Genomic DNA, 20,491 nt, shown 5'->3' on the forward strand with positions numbered 1-20,491 from the left:
TTGATGTCGAAAAAACAGATCAACATCGTTTTCACATTAGATTTCACTTGTCGAGCTTTTATTGGTCGAGGTGAGCCAGGTGACTTCCACTGTGATGACATGTTTACTTTCTGGATCGTACCCATAGCACCATGACTCATCACCTTTAATGATTTTGTTGAAAAAGTGTGGATCATCTTTGAACGCGTCCTTCATTTCGAGACAGGCTTGAACGTGACGATCCCTTTGATCTCCAGTAAGAAGCTTCGGCACGAATTTTGCTGCCACTCTTCGCATTCCCAAATCGATGGTCAAGATGCGCAGAATTGAGCTCCAGGACAACCTGGACAAGTTCTCGAGTTGGTCGATTGTCCTGCGTCGATCTTCACTGATGAAATCACGGATTTTGTCGATGTTGTCTTCGCTTCGAGCAGTTGAAGGACGACCGCAATGGGGCTTATCTTCAACCACCATTTCTCCCTTTTTAAACCGAGAAAACCATTCGTACACTTGCGTTTTACTAAGAGCATTGTCTTTGTAGGCTGTCAGAATCATCGCAACAGTTCCTGCTGCGTTCTTGCCGAGCAAGAAACAAAACTTCACTGCCACACGTTATTCGTAAGAACTAGCCATTTCCTCGTGTCACGTCAGCACTGTACGCACACTCAAAGAACTGCCAAAGAAACCACACTTCTCACTGTTGGGTGACGCCGTGTGGCAGAATGACTCAGCAGAGCTCCTATTACAACCCTCTGGCGGCGCAACCTGCTACTACATGTACACGATGTGCAGCATTACGATTCCGGTTACTTTTGAGCCCCCCCCCCCCCCCCCCACGGCCCAGTGTCTGTAGAACATCTACAACATGTCTTCGGCCGAGAATCCCATGACTGGAGCCGAACTGTCTACAGCTGCAAAGTGAGCTCCGATGACCGGCGAAGACGTGTCTGTAGACGCTGCGGACAGCCGTGGGATGTCAGCCTAACAGATGCCTGCCATACGGCCTGACAAACAGCAGTGATGCTACAGGTGCCATTCTTTATACCAGAACCTATTTGGTTGTCATCCGAGACACCTTACGGCGCAGTGGTACTGTGAGGATATACTATGCCGTGCTTCGTTGTCCTTCATGGCAAGCCTTCCTGGGCTTAAGTTATAGAAATATAATGCCCGCCCGTGCACAGCAAGAGTTTCTATCGCTTGTCTTCGTGCTTACCAAGCCCTAATTCGGCCAGCAAGGTCGCCGGATCTCTCCCCAATTGAGAACGTTTGGATCATTATGGCGTGGCCCTCCAACCAGCTCGGGACTTTGACGATCTAACGCACCGATTGATGAGAATCTGACAAGATATCCCTCAGGAAGACACCCATCAGCCCTGCCAATAAATGCCAAGCCCAAAAAGTGCTTGCATACCGGTCAGAGGTAGTCCAACGCGTCATTAACGCGCTCAGTTTGTGAAGCTTTTAGTTCCTTCGTGGTGCGTCTTTGTTTTTGTATTACAAGGAAAAGTCTCCAGCGGTGAGATCGACTTTTTGAAACAATCAATACGGTGATGTAGGTTAAGGTCCAAGGAATCACACCTTGCAGCCATCCACGCTCGTGGGCCCTCATTTGCGAATAATCGACGAAAAATATTTCAGAATTTTGCGTGATGCCCTATAGCTTTCAAAATGGTAACAATTTACATATTGGTTGCATGGCTTAATGGTGAAAGTACTGCCGTCACATGAAAAAAACCCCATTCGAGGAAATGTAAGACAGTGGAATTCAGAGGTGTCTATTATGTAATGGAAGCCATCAAACCTATATTGAGGACAGTGGAAATTAAAATGTCCTGTTGAGCTTCTCCTGCTCGGATGTGAGTTCCGATTCTTGCTGATACTTTTAATTTTTAGATCTTTACCAAAATGACTTTGACCATTATTTTTATTCAATTAATTACATGTAAAGTAGTTCTTTCCTATTTCTTTGTCATGTCATGTTAGTCATCGTATGAAATAATTCATTCGCTCACACATTTTTCCTATCAGTCTTTTTCCATCTGGAATCTTTGTTCATATGATTTTGATTATTTTTATGTTGTTCTTGTTGTGGTCTTCAGTCCTGAGACTGGTTTGATGCAGCTCTCCATGCTACTCTATCCTGTTTAAGTTTCTTCATCTCCCAGTACCTACTGCAGCCTACATACTTCTGAATCTGCTTAGTGTATTCATCTCTTGGTCTCCCTCTACGATTTGTACCCTCCACGCTGTCCTATAGTACTAAATTGGTGATCCCTTGATGCCTCAGAACATGTCCTACCAACCGATTCCTTCTTCTAGTCAAGCTGTGTCACAAACTCCTCTTCTCCCCAATTCTGTTCAATATCTCCTCATTAATTATGTGATCTACCCATCTAATCTTCAGCATTCTTCTGTTATTTTTGTGTATTGACTTCGATTTAATTGTTTCCATATTGTCACATTACATTTTCATTCTTGTTATTGCATTCATTATTTCTATTTCTCATTTTGCATATAATCCCTGCTTTCGTTCAAATAATCATCCACATCATTTTGTCCACAGTACAATAAGAATTTACGTTTTAAATGTATCTATGATGATTGCCATCCAAAAAGATGTACATCTTATAATGAAAAATGCATTATCTACACCACTACACAGTTAAAATTAAGAGATTATTTCATCTTTTGTTTTTTAACCGATAGGTCAGCATTTTCAAATGTTTAAACATTATGATAGACAAACGAAAATAATTAAACTTAGATGCATAAAAGATTCCAAGTGGACAAAAAATGATAGGAAGAAAAAAGAGATGAATTGAAAAAGTTAAAGCATTGATTAAAATGATGTGACAGTGGAATACAAATAAAAGAAATTGCGTGTAAATCAATCACTTGAATAAAAATAGTTATCAATGATGTTTCGATAGGGATTTAAAAATAAGAAAAAAATCAACGTGCTTGAACAAATTCGTGCTGATAACCATTTGGATATGAGATCAGTATCTTAACCATTCTTCTTCTTCTCAGCGATAACAGGCCCTGTAGACCACGCGCTGCATCAACGATCTGCTTCCACCGCCTTCTATCTCTCGCGGTCTCTCTCCACCCTGTGGAAATTCCTAATGCTGCGATGACCTTCTATGTCATCTTTCCACCTTGTACGAGGTCGGCCCAATGGTCTTGTTGCCTGGAGAGTTCCTTCAAATGCTTTACACTACAAAACCAGTCTGTGAATCGTAGCTGTTCTTAAACCTACACTGCATCAGGCGAACTCCCCAGATTCTGTTTCGTCGAGTACTCGCAAACGTGGACCCACCAGGATGAACGGTTGCGGGGTGTGATTTCTTGGATCTTAACGTAAATCACCATATGGATTGTTTCAAAAAGTAAAACCCACCGCTAGGCACTTCTCCTTGTTAGAGAGTATTTCCATGTCTATGCTACCAGTAACAACTACGCTGCACAACCCCGGAATTAAATTTGCGCTGAACGTTAATCATACACTAGCATTATGATCACTGCTCAGGGTGGTGTGCAGTAAGTATAGGCCAATTCTAGCTACGATACGGGACGCAGATGAGGGTATCCACTGACATGAGCGACTTTGACAAAGGGCAGATTGTTACGGCACTGCACTTGGCAACGACCACCCTGAAACAGAGGAAGACCGCACAGCAGTTCCTTCTCTAAAACCTCGCACGGACGAAAAAATGGCTGACATCGAAATAAGTGTAAGGAAAAGAAAAGCAACTGAAATCACTCAACAGAGGAAAGTCCACTGGACCTGACGGGATACCAATTCGATTCTCCACAGAGTACCCGAAAGAACTTACCCCCCTTCTAACAGCCGTGTACCGCAAGTCTCTAGAGGAACGTAAGGTTCCAAATGATTGGAAAAGAGCACAGGTAGTTCCAGTTTTCAAGAAAGGTCGTCGAGCAGATACGCAAAACTATAGGCCTATATCTCTGACATCGACCTGTTGTAGAATTTTATAACATGTTTTTTGCTCGCGTATTGTCATTTCTGGATACCCAGAATCAGAATGAATCAACATGGATTCCGGAAACAGTGATCGTGTGAGACCCAACTCGCTTTATTTGTTCATGAGACCCAGAAAATATTAGATACAGGCTCCCAGGTAGATGCCATTTTCCTTGACTTCCGGAAGGCGTTCGATACAGTTCCGCACTGTCGCCTGATAAACAAAGTAAGAGCCTACGGAATATCAGACCAGCTGTGTGGCTGGATTGAAGAGTTTTTAGCAAACAGAACACAGCATGTTGTTCTCAATGGAGAGACGTCTACAGACGTTAACGTAACCTCTGGCATGCCACAGGGGAGTGTTATGGAACCACTGCTTTTCAAATGGTTCAAATGGCTCTGAGCACTATGGGACTTAACATCTGAGATCATTAGTCCCCTAGAACTACTTAAACCTAACCAACCTACGGACATCACACCCATCCATGCCCGAGGCAGGATTCGAACCTGCGACCGTAGCAGTCGCGCGGTTCCGGACTGACGCGCCTAGAACCACTTGGCCACCGCGGCCGGCCACTCCTTTTCACAGTATATATAAATGACCTAGTAGATAGTGTCGAAGTTCCATGCGGCTTTTCGCGGATGATGCTGTAGTATACAGAGAAGTTGCAGCTTTAGAAAATTGCAGCGAAATGCAGGAAGATCTGCAGCGGATAGGCACTTGGTGCAGGGAGTGGCAACTGACTCTTAACATAGACAAATGTAATGTATTGCGAATACACAGAAAGAAGGATCCTTTATTGTACGATTATATGATAGCGGAACAAACACTGGTAGCAGTTACCTCTGTAAAATATCTGAGAGTAAGCATACGGAACGATTTGAAGTGGAATGATCATATAAAATTAATTGTTGGTAAGGCGGGTGCCAGGTTGAGATTCATTGGGAGAGTGCTTAGAAAATGTAGTCCATCAACAAAGGAGGTGGATTACAAAACGCTCTTTCTACCTATACTTGAGTATTGCTCATCAGTGTGGGATCCGTACCAGGTCGGGTTGACGGAGGAGATAGAGAAGATCCAAAGAAGAGCGGCGCGTCTCGTCACAGGGTTATTTGGTAAGCGTGATAGCGTTACGGAGATGTTTAGCAAACCCAAGTGGCAGACTCTGCAAGAGAGGCGCTCTGCATCGCGGTGTAGCTTGCTGTCCAGGTTTCGTGAGGGTGCGTTTCTAGATGAGGTATCGAAAGTATTGCTTCCCCCTACTTATACCTCCCGAGGAGATCACGGATGTAAAATTAGAGAGATTCGAGCGCGCACAGAGGCTTTCCGGCAGTCGTTCTTCCCGCGAACCATACGCGAGTGGAACAGGAAAGGGAGGTAATGACAGTGGAACGTAAAGTGCCCTCCGCCACACACCGTTGGGTGGCTTGCGGAGTATAAATGTAGATACGACTAAGTTGGTCGGTTGATCGCGTGTTACTGTCGTGAGCCGCTGAATGGTTGAAGGACAGTGAAAACACAAGTCGGCGACAAGATGTTGAACTTCCATGCCTCATAACAGAAGCTCTGTAAAACAAGACTGGGCAGCGCCCTGTGGCAGATCTGACAGAGTACAATGCTGGCGCAGGCTGGAGTGTTCCGAAGCACATCGGTCAGCGCACTTTGTTGAAGGTGGGGCTTCGCAACAGACGACTCCTACGTGTCCTCGTATTGACCCATCTACATCGTTAGTTACGGCTGCAGTAGGAAATGGATCATAGGGACTGGACTGTGAATCAGTGGAAACGTATCGCCTGGTCAGATGGACACGTGTCTCAAGATATGCCATCATACAGGCGAACAGTTGCTCCAGAGGTGCATCATGCTACGGTCGCAGACCGTTGGAGATAGTATTGTTCTGTGGGAGATGGTCACCTGCGCCTTAAAGGGTAGTAATCGAAGGCACCGTGGCAGCTATGGACTAAGTAAACGTTACTGCGGATTACCTGCATGTCTTCATGGTTACGGTCTTCCCTGATGCCGATGGCATCTTGTAGGACGCTAACTGTCCGTTTCACACGGCGAGAATAGTGCTACTCTGCTTTGAGGACCATGAATTCACGTTGATGTCTCATCCGCTGAATTCTCTTGACATGAACCCGATGGCGTAAGTCAGTTGCGCTATCGGACGCTGGCTTTGCGCGTACCAAACATCAAATTGGTTCAAATGGCTCTGAGCACTATGGGACTTAACTTCTGAGGTCATCAGTCCCCTAGCACTTAGAACTACTTAAACCTAACTAACCTAAGGACATCACACACAGCCATGCCCGAGCCAGGATTCGAACCTGCGACCGCCGGCCGCGGTGGTCTCGCGGTTCTAGGCGCGCAGTCCGGAACCGTGCGACTGCTACGGTCGCAGGTTCGAATCCTGCCTCGGGCATGGATGTGTATGATGTCCTTAGGTTAGTTAGGTTTAAGTAGTTATAAGTTCTAGGGGACTGATGACCACAGCAGTTGAGTCCCATAGTGCTCAGAGCCATTTGAACCATTTTTTGAACCTGCGACCGTAGCGGTCGCGCGGCTCCAGACTGTAGCGCCTAGAACCGCTCGGCCACTTAGGCCGGCGTACCAAACATCGAGCCGTAATTTACGGGAACTGGAAATTGTATGATATATGCGTTTACATCTGGTGCCACAAACCCTCGCGAAACTGAACTCAAGTGTTAACTTCCCACATTTCACAACTAACAAGTGCCTGCCACATCGAATTTGGTAACGCTAATTTGAAAATAAATTAAAAAAAAAATCACAATCGTATGTGAAACGTTCACGGTAGTGTTTATTACCGTTTGTGGTTCATAACTCGTCAAATATTGATCATTAGCAGCTCCTGCATTTAACATGTGCTGCGGCGGAATGCAATACCCGAAAAGCTCATCGAATGAACACAAACATTTCTCAACGGGCGTTTTTGTAATTGCATAGAAGTATAACTGTGGATGGAAAGTTAAGATAAAACAGATCCTTCAAGTCACAAAGCTGATCAAAGTTATCGACGAAGAGTTGCTCGCACATCGAGACATTCAAGTTCGTTTTCTACTCGCGCGTTGAAGTCTCCAGCGTTATCTTCTGCACATTGGTCAACACATTTCACTTTCGTCTGTAGATGATGACGTCGCCCAAAAGCCTCTGAAACTTCACTCAAATATTTTTTTTTTTAAGAAACTATTAAATCAGTTTACACGCCAAAAGCCGAAATTTGCTAACTAAATTCTAAGAGGAAAATTTTTCGGTAAATTAATCTAAATATCCAAAATTTCCATACTCTGAAAATGACTAACGAACTTAAATTTTTATTAGTGTCTTATTTCTACGTTCTGTCAGTCATCCATCGAATGTTTCACGCAAGTCAATGATGAAAGAATGTGTAACACAGAAGAAATAAACCCTGATTTTGAAAATTCTATGGCTCAGTGGCTGAGTGTGCAAGTTTTAAGACAATTCCAAGAGGTTGGGGTTCGAACACACGTCGATTCCATAGCTTCTCTTAGGTATTTTAATCCTCCACGAAGCTTTTATCGTGATTCGGAGTCATGTGAAACGAAGTCAGTTTACTTGTAACAGGAAGGCAAGGGCACAACATTTCCAACAGGACCATGCCAACTAAAGCAATGTTGGGTTCAAACCTACTTCATTGTTGATGATAACTTATGTCAATGTTATTCAAGATGATTTTCCCACTGCATTTATCAAACAAGTATCATTAAAGGTGATAAATCACTGTTTACGTAACAATGCAACGCTCATTAACACTGAAGAATGCTTGTATTTACAACCGAGAGAAGGGAGCAGTGCATATAGCAGTATTCGGAGGAATGGGTTATCCACATTTAAGCTTACCAAGGTTTCTCAATATCATTTCAGGTGAATTGTCGAATTATTCTTTAAATAAGGCACCGTCTATTTTTTCCTCGTCCTTATCCAATTCGGGACTGTGCTCTGTATTTACTAAAATCCACGCAGATGTAACTTATTAAGTTTCAATTAAATTTATATAAGCCACAAAAAACTTTTTCCGTGCAAACATAAGATGGATCGCACACATTCAGCGAATATACAGTCCTAAGTGAGTGTAATATCTATCGTTTTTCTTCGATTTTTCCCTGTTTTATTTCGGTTCTGACGTATCGACGATGGATCAGAAATGCATGTTTAACTGAAACCATACGTGACTGTGTTAGATGAACCATTTGGGTTTTTGGATGAAATTATTTGAGGTAATAATCTAAAACCTACATCATGAGAACCAGAACTGGCACAGGAACTAACTGCTTCACAGTGCATGTGTGGTGCCGGGACGACTGCACATTTGCAACGGCACTTAAAGTATCTGAAAACAATGCATTGTCGTTCAGTTCCCTCTATACTATAGCTATCAGAAATTTTCCTTATAAGAACCAACTGAATTACAAGAGTATGTGGAGCTATAAGAATAACAGAGACTCGCGATGATAGTATACGTACAGCATTACGAGCATGAAATTATTACAGAGCCTATATATATATATATATATATACACTCCTGGAAATGGAAAAAAGAACACATTGACACCGGTGTGTCAGACCCACCATACTTGCTCCGGACACTGCGAGAGGGCTGTACAAGCAATGATCACACGCACGGCACAGCGGACACACCAGGAACCGCGGTGTTGGCCGTCGAATGGCGCTAGCTGCGCAGCATTTGTGCACCGCCGCCGTCAGTGTCAGCCAGTTTGCCGTGGCATACGGAGCTCCATCGCAGTCTTTAACACTGGTAGCATGCCGCGACAGCGTGGACGTGAACCGTATGTGCAGTTGACGGACTTTGAGCGAGGGCGTATAGTGGGCATGCGGGAGGCCGGGTGGACGTACCGCCGAATTGCTCAACACGTGGGGCGTGAGGTCTCCACAGTACATCGATGTTGTCGCCAGTGGTCGGCGGAAGGTGCACGTGCCCGTCGACCTGGGACCGGACCGCAGCGACGCACGGATGCACGCCAAGACCGTAGGATCCTACGCAGTGCCGTAGGGGACCGCACCGCCACTTCCCAGCAAATTAGGGACACTGTTGCTCCTGGGGTATCGGCGAGGACCATTCGCAACCGTCTCCATGAAGCTGGGCTACGGTCCCGCACACCGTTAGGCCGTCTTCCGCTCACGCCCCAACATCGTGCAGCCCGCCTCCAGTGGTGTCGCGACAGGCGTGAATGGAGGGACGAATGGAGACGTGTCGTCTTCAGCGATGAGAGTCGCTTCTGCCTTGGTGCCAATGATGGTCGTATGCGTGTTTGGCGCCGTGCAGGTGAGCGCCACAATCAGGACTGCATACGACCGAGGCACACAGGGCCAACACCCGGCATCATGGTGTGGGGAGCGATCTCCTACACTGGCCGTACACCACTGGTCATCGTCGAGGGGACACTGAATAGTGCACGGTACATCCAAACCGTCATCGAACCCATCGTTCTACCATTCCTAGACCGGCAAGGGAACTTGCTGTTCCAACAGGACAATGCACGTCCGCATGTATCCCGTGCCACCCAACGTGCTCTAGAAGGTGCAAGTCAACTACCCTGGCCAGCAAGATCTCCGGATCTGTCCCCCATTGAGCATGTTTGGGACTGGATGAAGCGTCGTCTCACGCGGTCTGCACGTCCAGCACGAACGCTGGTCCAACTGAGGCGCCAGGTGGAAATGGCACGGCAAGCCGTTCCACAGGACTACATCCAGCATCTCTACGATCGTCTCCATGGGAGAATAGCAGCCTGCATTGCTGCGAAAGGTGGATATACACTGTACTAGTGCCGACATTGTGCATGCTCTGTTGCCTGTGTCTATGTGCCTGTGGTTCTGTCAGTGTGATCATGTGATGTATCTGACCCCAGGAATGTGTCAATAAAGTTTCCCCTTCCTGGGACAATGAATTCACGGTGTTCTTATTTCAATTTCCAGGAGTGTATATTATACAGACCCAAAAGATACAGTTACATGAGGGGGCCGGCAAAAGCGATTTTGGATGATAAGTCAATCGCAGACAACGTAGAAGAACTCGTTAACTGGAGAAAGGAAATCTTACACAGCTGTAGGGGCAACAAAAGGTTTTAAATATAAATTGATCAGTGGAAAAAATGGTTCAAATGGCTCTGAGCACTATGGAACTTAACTTCTGAGGTCATCAGTCCCCTAGAACTTAGAACTACTTAAACCTAACTAACCTAAGGACAGCACACACATCCATGCCCTAGGTAGGATTCGAACCTGCGACCGTAGTGGTCGCGCGGTTCCAGACTATAGCGCCTACAACCGCTCGGCCACCCAGGCCGGCCGATCAGTGGAAAGACAAAGAAAAACAGTTCGAGAATATTTTAAGAAAGCAGCTTCGCTTGATAGACATTTGACGATTAGAGGAAATAGAAAAACATAGTACCGATATAGGTGTGGTTTTTCCGTGAAATTGAAATAATGTTACGCTTTGAGAAAGAAATCTTAATAGAATATTCTTCACGCAGGGGTGAAAGTTTACTGACACTTAGTAAATCACTGGCAGTGCTGGTGAAGCAAAAATAATCAATTTCAACGTCCGGAGACTCACTGCAGTACGTGGCGGGGTGCTCCTTGTATTAGGCTTCTTTCCGTTCCATTCGCGGACGGAACGTGGAAAAAGAAATTGATTGTACCCCTGTGCTAGATGTTTTTTGTCCAAATTTATGGACGCGATGTCTGTGGGGACGATAGGTAGGGGACTGCAGATTATTCGTAGTTTTTTTTTTTAAGCAGAATTTGAAATTTCTGTTACACCCTCTCTCGGAAGTCAAGTCTGCGACCATTCCCACCGCCCTCATTAGTACGTAATAGATGTCTTCTGTTAGTCTCAACCGAAGTTGGTCCCACATATTTTAGCGCTATTTCAGCTTAGGACAATTTTTTTGTATCCAGTCTCTTATAATACCAATGAGTCTTAGCCAGGCGTATGCTCTATCTGCAACTGAGCCTATGAGATAGCTGTACTTCGTATCTCTCTTCCATATTTGTATGTCATTACTGACAAGTTGTGACTCAATCTTTTAGTCGAAGAATAGCACACTGTTACGTTTCGTAAAGCGCATGTCTTTGCATTTCTTAATTTTAAGATCAAGTTGCAAACTTTGTACAATGCTATTATTTTGTCGAGATATAATTAGATACCACTGCAGTTTTTACTGAATGTAATTTAATTATAGGTAACTGCATCATCTGCGAAAAGCCTGAGACTTCCACGAATACCATCTACTAAGCCACTACTATATAACATGAACAACGGTCCTATTACACTCCCCTGGGGTACACCAGACAGTGTGCTATGACTTCCCATCCAAGAGAGCGTGTTGCGTTCTGCCTGCCAGGAAAAATTTCGATTCATTCGTCAGTCTAGTTAGACATCTCGTAGGAACGTATTTCGTTCAGAAGGAGTCGGTACAACACCGAACGGAAAGCCTTTCTAAACTCTAGAAAAACTGAATCAATCTTTCTTTTGAATGCGGTAAGTGCGCGAGTTGAGTTTCGCATGATTGATATCTTCGAAAACCATGTTGATTACCGTGGAGACAGTTATTTTGTTCCAGGTAGATTACAGTCTTTGAACTCAGAATATGTTCTAGGGGGCACATTCTGCTGCAAATGGTTGTTGAGTATTAGTGAGTTGATGATCTCTGGACTTTTAACATTTCTGCTTTTGTTTTGCTACTTACTGTTTCGATTTCTTCTATCTTAAGAATCGGGACACTGATTTTTGTGTCACGGACGCTCTTAACAAATGACCAAAGTTTTTGGAGGTTTGGGAGGGAAGTCTTGTGATAACACTCTGTTTCGGTGGTTACTGAGTCTTCTTGCTAGGCGAAAGCGTTCCAAAGAACATTAGGCAACCGCTGGATTTATGTTGTATTTTGTATCTATTGTGCAGCAGGCATTGCTTTCTGAGAAGGTTCTTGACACTGCAAAACAAGTATGATCTGTATCACATTTTATTGTTCTATTAAGTACATACTTTTCTAGAGCTTGGTCGATTATCCATTTGAACTTGATCCAAAGATTCTCTCCTGCATGTCTGGGCTGTCAAACTGTAGGCAAGGAATAAAAGTGTCTCAATGAAACAATCCTCCTACGTAAAAATACAAACTGCAGTATTACTTTAGTACTCAAATGTACTAAACGCCAAGACCAAGAAGATTCCTTGTAATTCAGTACCTCACTGTTGCATGTTGCGCTTTAATAGATACTTAACATTACACATCGATAGCCGTACCGCTATTTAGACAAGGGGAAAAAAAAATGTTATGTTGACAATACGACAATTTGTTGAGTCGAACTTATCGATAAACTGTACTTTTACGTATAAAGACAGTCATAACATTTCATAAGATTCTGATGGAAGATGTTTAATGACGATACGTAACGCTGAAAGGTAAAGGTGCTCGCTCGCATTATTACATGTGAATAGCACGTCTCATAAGATTCGACATACAGACGCATGATCAGATATGAAATGTAGCTTACTCCTGAAACTTTACTACTAGTAAACCCGCTACGAGTTGTGTGTTTTCCCCGTCAGTACGAAATACACTCTCGTGAACTTTATTGGAAAGAAAACTATTTGCGATTTAATGCTACATTTCTTTAGGACACATGTCATGCTTTTGGCGTCAACACGAACAGAAAGTGAAATATATGAAAACAGCGTAAGTCAGGATCTACAGTACATAAAATAATGCAGCGAAAATCTATGCTACAATGTCAAAGCGCGGAGAAGCCCAGCAGGATACTCCACGCAGAAGAGATTGGGAGACGTGAAATGAAATGAATACTGGGTGAGTCTACCAAACCAGCTGTCTCAGTCGGCCGCGTAACATAACGTAGGAAGTGTTACCTCAAGGCACAAGTGTATTTATCAAACGATAATTGCATATATTAGCCACAGGATACTTACCATGAATGACGCTATCGATAGCCATATTGCTTTTGTGATGGTGTCGTGAACCAAAAATTGTCACTGAATGCAGTTACTATGCAAGAATTTGATCAGTTTATTAAAAAGAACTCTCTCTACAACGCATTCTGGGGATCATGGATTTTTTTTCTCTTAGAAACGACGGTAACGGGGAAAATTGTATTAGGTTCTGCGCGACAATTACTATGTTCACACTCTGTTGCAGTTTAAGATATCATCATGCTTTTAATCCTTAAAGATCATTATTACAACTTACCTACACTTCGTCGAACGCTTATGCTCCCCTGAACTGTCATACAGCACAATCTACAATCACTTATAACATAAAAAAATATATATTTTCACGAGAACAATAAACTGCACGAAGCACTATGACAAGAGACGTCCAACAGCCGATAAATCACTCAAACTGCGACACAACTCCACGTCCTACCGATTCTCCACGGAGTCGCACTCCGAATACGAGCGTCCTAGGTTACAGTTGGTTGTGACTTGTGAATGCTTGGCAATTTGTCAACAAGAGCGCAGCACTGTACTACTGTATTTAGTGTCTTTCATATGTTTGTCGGGTTCAGAGATCACTTATAATACCATTGCAATCCTGCGGACCATTATCTTTGGAACAAGCGAAGTTACATCTCTGGAAGTGACTGATGAATTTTGTGTTGTGGTGTGTGTTTAGAAATGAAATACTGACCCCGTAAGCATTGTCAATTCAGTGTCTCTTGTTTGTGCAGCGGGGGTGTGAAAATATTCGATTCTCGTAACTGCTTGCTACACTCATTTTTGTAATGCCAACTTACAAAGGTACGTATATTTTAAAATATTTGGTTACACGTTTAAGGAACGCAAACTTCACATTGTAATTACCTCATTATTTTGCACGTGAAGTTAATATTTTTCTGGATTTCATGTGGAAGAGAGGTAATTTTATTCATAAGAATTTGCAGAAAGTGAGCTTTAAAGAGACAAAAATTCAGGTCGTTAGCGTTCTAAGCAGAAAAATGTGTACATTACAAATTCGAATTTGTGCGAGGTGGCTGGGTGTTTCACTTGGAAGATATCTGCGGAAATGCTGTATCTGACGCAGGTGTGAACATTATTATTTGTAGAACAACCGAATTCATTGTGTAACACTTTCTAAGCCACGCGCTCAGTAAATAGACATTTGTCATACAGGTATGCTCAACGAATGATCTAAATAGCTTTGTATGTTTTAAGAAGAAGAAGAAGAACATGAGAGTTATAATACGACGGTTTTCAATAAATCATGTTAGTCATCGTCTACAAGTATTTTTTTAACTTTCATAAAACTAGAATTGTCTACAGTATAGGTCATTGCAGCAGTTACGTCTTTCACTTAGCTACTGAGAAAATTATGTATTGAACTTAGTAACAAAATATATGTACACTAGACATCCAGAAAAATTTATCGGCTTTTGATTTCTCCCCCTTTTACTTTGAGCTGTGGGCTGTTGCTGGAGTAGATGACAGTTTCTAAGTTCTGACACAACTAGCAAAGAACTCATCCATCACTTAAAGCAGAATTTTGAGAAAATGCCTATGACAAAACCTTTGTTTGTTTAGATGCTTTTCGGTGTCCTAAAATGATTGTAAATGACGTGCATTGCAAGAAAATAACTTGTTCCTTTGATGTATAGTATCGATGAATGTTTTGTTTCCTTTCCATTAAAAAAACAACTTCGCTGGAAGACAGTACTGAACATTTTACAATATAGGCCTACAGTGACAGAATCATTGATGATAAGTTGTCAAATTCTTGTGAGGCACTAAAACAAGAACACACAATTGACGTAGCTAAGTGACAGTACTCAAATGGAACAGCTTTAGGCAAATGCCAATATAAAAGAAGCAACTTATTACCTTCCCAATCTGTGCTTCTGCTCCATCTCTAAAACGACCACCTCATTGGCAGAACATAAAATAATAGTGGTAATAGTGTGAGGGAGAAAATGAAACCAGATGAATGTTAGGTACACATACAGTTGTAGCAGTAGTATATGTATAACTAAAGAAATTATGAATGAAATCACTCTGAGTGCATGGGAAACTGCTGTGAAACTTGGGATGGCTGAGTGCTTGGCACAGTTATTGGATCAGCCACTTAAAGTATGAAGGCAAACACCATACTTCTTAGAATTTTGTAAGTGGTTTGTTGCATGGAAAAGCAAGCTAAGTAAGTCATAATTTTAGACAGGAACACAGCGTATATGACATTGCTAGTATGACAAAAAAGGAAACCATCTCATTTCATTGTAACTGTCATTTTGAGCTATGTGATGAGGTTTCTGAAAGGTTGTGCCATTCCAGGGATTGTATGGACAGAAAATTTTCCATAACAACCTGAAGGGTAAAAGGCCCTCATTTCACATTAACCCACATCTCAGACATAGGCTACTAGATTCTTATAATAAGGCGCTAAGAGACATATGTTGAACTCTTTCGTCACATCTAAGGAGACAAAAGAATGAGAACGAGGAATTGCAAAGAGCATTGTGTAATGCAAGTGTCACTGTAATAATTTACGTGTAACATTGCAATTGTGGCATGGTATAACCATTCTTCATTATATCAAATCACAGTGCACAGTCTGCATACTTTTGACCAGTTTTACAGTGGCTCTTATGGGTATCAGACAGACCAAGTTTCATCTTGCACATTGTGCTGTGGTAAGAGGGGTGACGGTGATGGAAAACGTTCCTTTTAATGTAGGCATAATAACATGTATGTAACACTAATCATATTCCAGGTAATTTCGTGTCAGTTCAACACAACACTGAACCTGACCCACTCAGATTTCATTCAAATTTGGTGCTTTTAGTAGTCCAGATAAGAGATGGGAAACTACAGATTCGCTTAGGTATATAAATGTGGATAAAATTACAGGTCTGCAAAGTTCAGAAATTGTGTGAAATTTGAAATTACTATAATTATGATTATAATCCAGATATACCGATGAAACTTGTATCATTGAAAAGCTCAGGAATAGTGTTTTCATTGATATGCAACATGGTGGGTTTCTGAGAATGTTCGCATTCAAGGTCAGTGTCCTCAACATTTGACCTTGGATATCTCAAAACACCCCAGCTTCAATTTTTTTGGAAAACAAGTGTTGTATTTTAGTATGCTTCTATAAACATGGTAAATATTAAGTGCACACCAGAGGAATCATACCTAAAAATTTATTTTGTCCACATAACTACATCAACAAAATGCAGTGAGCGGAATATAGTTTTTTTCCCTCCAGAACAGGATATAGTAATAGTCAATATTATTCTGAAACATTTGTGAACATTTACTGCTGTAAACAAACTATCAATGAGACTTCTTTTCCATCAATCATTATTAGCTCATTTATTGGCTACTGCTTGTTTATGCAAACGGCAATATACTCGTGCATTGAGGTAGTATTTAGTAGTAGTTTGTAAAAAGTGGATTTCAGGCCAAAATTGTACTGTTGCAATCAATTTTAAAAAGGATATCATGCAAGAGTACATAAGAATTTGAGGAATGTTCAGGATTGGAAGGTAAACAAGTGGTCTAATCTATTGTTAGGTTGAAAAATTTGCAGCAGATGTATGAGGGCGTGCTGAAAAGTAGTGCTTCCGAATTTCTTTTATGTGAAAACTCTTAAAGCTTATTAAATAAAACAGATATTATCATCATTTTACATTTTTATTCAAGTATCAATATTTAGAGCCTGCCACTGCTAAAAGGCTCTTGAATTGTAGTGTTTAACATGGCAGTGTATAACATAACAGTGTTGGTACTTGACAAACAGCGTGATGTAGTAGAGTTTCATATTTTAAGAGTTCATCTGCACATGGACCACCCTCTCCATCAGCATAAAAGTGCCAGATCACACCCAAGTGCTGTAACATCTGCAACACCTTGGGTTCACTGTCATCAATCATCATCCATACAGTCCCAAGTTGGCCCCATTGGATTTTCATCAGTCTCCAAAACTTGAACACCTTCAAGGACGTCGCTTTGGTAGTGATGAAGTGGTGCAAGCAGGGATGAGGTTTTGGCTCTAACAAGTCAAACATTCTAAGATGACTCTTATCAGCAAATTGGTCTTTTATTAGGGGAAAAGTGTTTGTCACCAAAGAGACTATGTTGAAAAATAAATAGACTATAGCATTTACCCGTAGAAAGCAAACATTGTAAAACCCATCAACCCCTGCAGACGTTGCATTAGCAGTGTGGGCACTGGATTCTTTAAATTGTAGTCTTTAGTATTTAGGTGGTGACTCCTCTGTGAAGAAAAGGAGGCTTGAGCATGAGAAAAATTATGCAACATAAAAGCTGAAATTGCTGGCTCAGTGCTGGACCATACTTATGTGGCATAACTGGAAAAAAAAGTATGTGTGGGGGGGGACAAAGAAAAAGAAATCATAGCCCAGCTGGAAGGTAAAATTCACAATGCAAACTGTATGTGTGATAAAATACAAATTCTGGCAGTACTTCCAAAGAACTGAAGCATAAGAAAAATCTTGGAATGACTTTCCACTTCAAATTACATGGTACAAAGAGCAAAACAGTTAACAGTAGAACATGGTGCCCAAAGCCAGGTGGTAAGATCGTGTCTAAAGAAACCGATCAGTGTGTATGTAATTTTTACTTTTATAATAATGTAAGCCATGTGATTGTAGGAAGAAAAGAAAGTGTGAAAGAAAATGGAATGAGACTACGTAAGCAGAAACAGCTAGTGTTGGGGTTAATGGAAACGTCCGATTCCACCCGTCTGCTTTGACCAGTGATGTCACCAATATGGCTGAAATGACCATTCACAACTACTCCCATATTGCGACTATGATGTCATTACGTAAACATGGCAACAGACACGAAAATAGATTGAAAACCATCAAACACATATTCATCGTATACTATAATGAAACTAATGGGAAAAGCAGGGGAAATTGGGGGTTTTTGGGTGGGGACAAACTCACAATAAACATACGCCACTAAACCAAACGACATAAACGGTAAAATAAACTGACCACAACATTCTCAAAATCAACTAGAAACAATATCCAGTGAATCGAACACTTCCCTTGACCTGTATAGGGCAACGGAAAGTATCGATACCAATTCGGAAACCCCAAAACCTACAACCACTTCCACAATCATCACTTCCTCAAAAACCACAAGAAAAGACCAAATCTGGAATCGAACATTTCCTTTAACTTCACAGGGTCAAAGGGTCAACAACAACACACAAAACCAACTCACCAATACCAGCAACACAACCCCCCCCCCCCCCCACTGCCTACTAGATCAGACACCACAATCACACATATACCCTCCCCCCTCCCGACAACACACACACACACACAATAAATGACAACAAAACAAACTTCCCCCCCCCCCCAAAAAAAAAAATTAACAAAGAAACAAACACTAACCAAAAACAAAACAAAAAAAAACCATACACAGCCTACAACTAAAAGAACTACAACAAAACGAATCCTCCACAACAAAACAAAAATCCACAACCATCCCCCACCCACCTTCCTCTCCAAACCTCACCAACCCCCCCCCCCTTCCCCCACCTCCGCACCCCCACCCCTGAGCCACAGCCAACATCCCCTCCCCCCCCCTCCCCCCAAGAAAAAAAGAAGGAAGAAACCTCACTAACCCACAGCCCTGAGCCTGTACATCTTACTAACAGCCCTTAAGAAAACCCTAAAAATACGGTACCCCTCAGTGATGCTCTTCCGCCAACAGTACTCATCTAAATGAGCCTGAAGGTTGGAAGAGCACCTCTTCCCCCTCCCTATTACAGATTGAACAACCCCCCAAAACCCCTCTATAGTATTTGTACGGGCCCCACTTTCATAATTTTTGAACTCCATCCACATTGTGATTAACAACTAAATGATTGTAACCCTCCCGACCCAACCCATTATAAGACGCAAACCCATCAGAAACTTCCGTACTCTCCTCTTCTACATAATCTTGAATCAACCCCACTAACTCCCTCTTTGTACAATTTTCCACAACCCTGAACACACACTCAGAAGAACCAGGCCCCGATACCACAGCCCCACACACCCATAAACCAACCACAGGCTTACCCCTCCCACACTTCCTCCTACCAAACTGTGACTCATCAATCTCAGCCCAACTTACCCCTGTACTTTATGTATTCTGAAAAGACCTCCCAACAAAAAGAATACCAATCAAGGAATCGTTCGCTCACTCACACACACCTCATGCGTGCAAAAACTGTGTGAGGACTGATAACAAAAATGGTAACTCATCAACACAATTTCACGCATGCCCAACCTAGACTTCTTGAACCAGGTACCCAGGCGAAACACTGTCACGCTGGCACCTCCACATGTAGCTGCACCCTGGTCAGAGACGCCGGAACTTTGGTTAACTTCATATACTTGCCACATACATAGCACTTCACCAGCTCGGCCAGTAGTCCAAAGAGCTGCCAGAATTTGATGAGCGACATAGCAGTGTCACCCATCATTCCCCACAGCTGAAAACTGTGCATTCCTAACGACGACATAAAAAATGTAATTTCACAAATTCAAACATGACGAACCACATACAACACTACATTACCATAGAGAAAACCAAAAATTAATCCATCAACTCACTGCACAATATGACACTAATCTTCACTTACAACCACAACAACAGCCGACAATGTCAACAACTCAAATGAACCCAATACGACACACAACCCACAATCCCCACCAGAGAGCACCACCGAACCGCAACGACACACCACCTACAAACACATCACAAGCACACACTAAAGCAGTGACAAAACCTTACCCGCAACCTACAGACACGCCACCAGAGAGCACCACTGACAGCACAAGACATCTACAAACACTCGACACTCGCAAACTGAACTTAACGCCGTCGTGATTTCACACACCCCAACAGACTTGCGTCACGGGTCAAAGCCAACGGGTGGTATAGGATGCTTCTGGTGACCCTAGTGTTGCACAATCTTAAGGTGTTGTGGACATATTTCATAGAAACATAGCCAGCTGTAGATATTTGATTCCCAAAATTTTGTGACTTGTGACAAAAACAATGTGTTCTCACCTCTTCTGGTGCGAATGCTGCTGTTTGTGTGTTGGTATCACAACAGAATTTTAAGTTAATGATACAAGGGTAGTATTTTATTCATCTTCAGTAAAGGTAGATATTACAAAATAATAAGCATCCCATTGCATGAAATTTAATTTATTTGTTGGTTTTGCGCACTTAGTGCCCTTCTTCAGGTTATAACTATCACATTGTTTTTGAGGATGTAAATTGAAAGTATTAACAAAGAGTGTAGAACATATATTACCATCATATAAGCACTGTGTGGCATTTGTATATGCAATCCTGCGCTTCCAGTATGTTTCTTAGGTGCACATTTCTATTGTCCAAGTTTGACAAGACTGATTATCCATTTGAACTGTTTGATACAAATTGCATTGGTGAAAGTATACATGAATATTGGTTCACTACTGTT

At 42.4% G+C, this 20,491-nt stretch overlaps 2 protein-coding genes across 2 annotated transcripts in view; one reads left to right on the forward strand and one right to left on the reverse strand.

Annotated features, from left to right (window-relative positions):
- Nucleotides 1-13,476, reverse strand: part of LOC126262229 (ras-related protein Rab-23) — a 442,957-nt gene extending 429,481 nt beyond the window's left edge. The window contains exon 1 of the mRNA XM_049958682.1: nt 13,232-13,476. The gene's annotated coding sequence lies outside the window, so the exon portion shown is untranslated. The remainder of the gene's footprint in view (nt 1-13,231) is intronic.
- Nucleotides 13,477-13,594: 118 nt separating this feature from the next.
- The window catches only part of LOC126262228 (ubiquitin carboxyl-terminal hydrolase 14), a 122,477-nt gene continuing 115,580 nt past the window's right edge, over nt 13,595-20,491 (forward strand). The window contains exon 1 of the mRNA XM_049958681.1: nt 13,595-13,782. Coding sequence (XP_049814638.1) covers nt 13,767-13,782 — 16 coding nt within the window. The 5' untranslated portion in view covers nt 13,595-13,766. The remainder of the gene's footprint in view (nt 13,783-20,491) is intronic.

This window comes from Schistocerca nitens, chromosome 6, assembly GCF_023898315.1.
Source record: "Schistocerca nitens isolate TAMUIC-IGC-003100 chromosome 6, iqSchNite1.1, whole genome shotgun sequence".
Lineage (NCBI taxonomy): Eukaryota > Metazoa > Arthropoda > Insecta > Orthoptera > Acrididae > Schistocerca > Schistocerca nitens.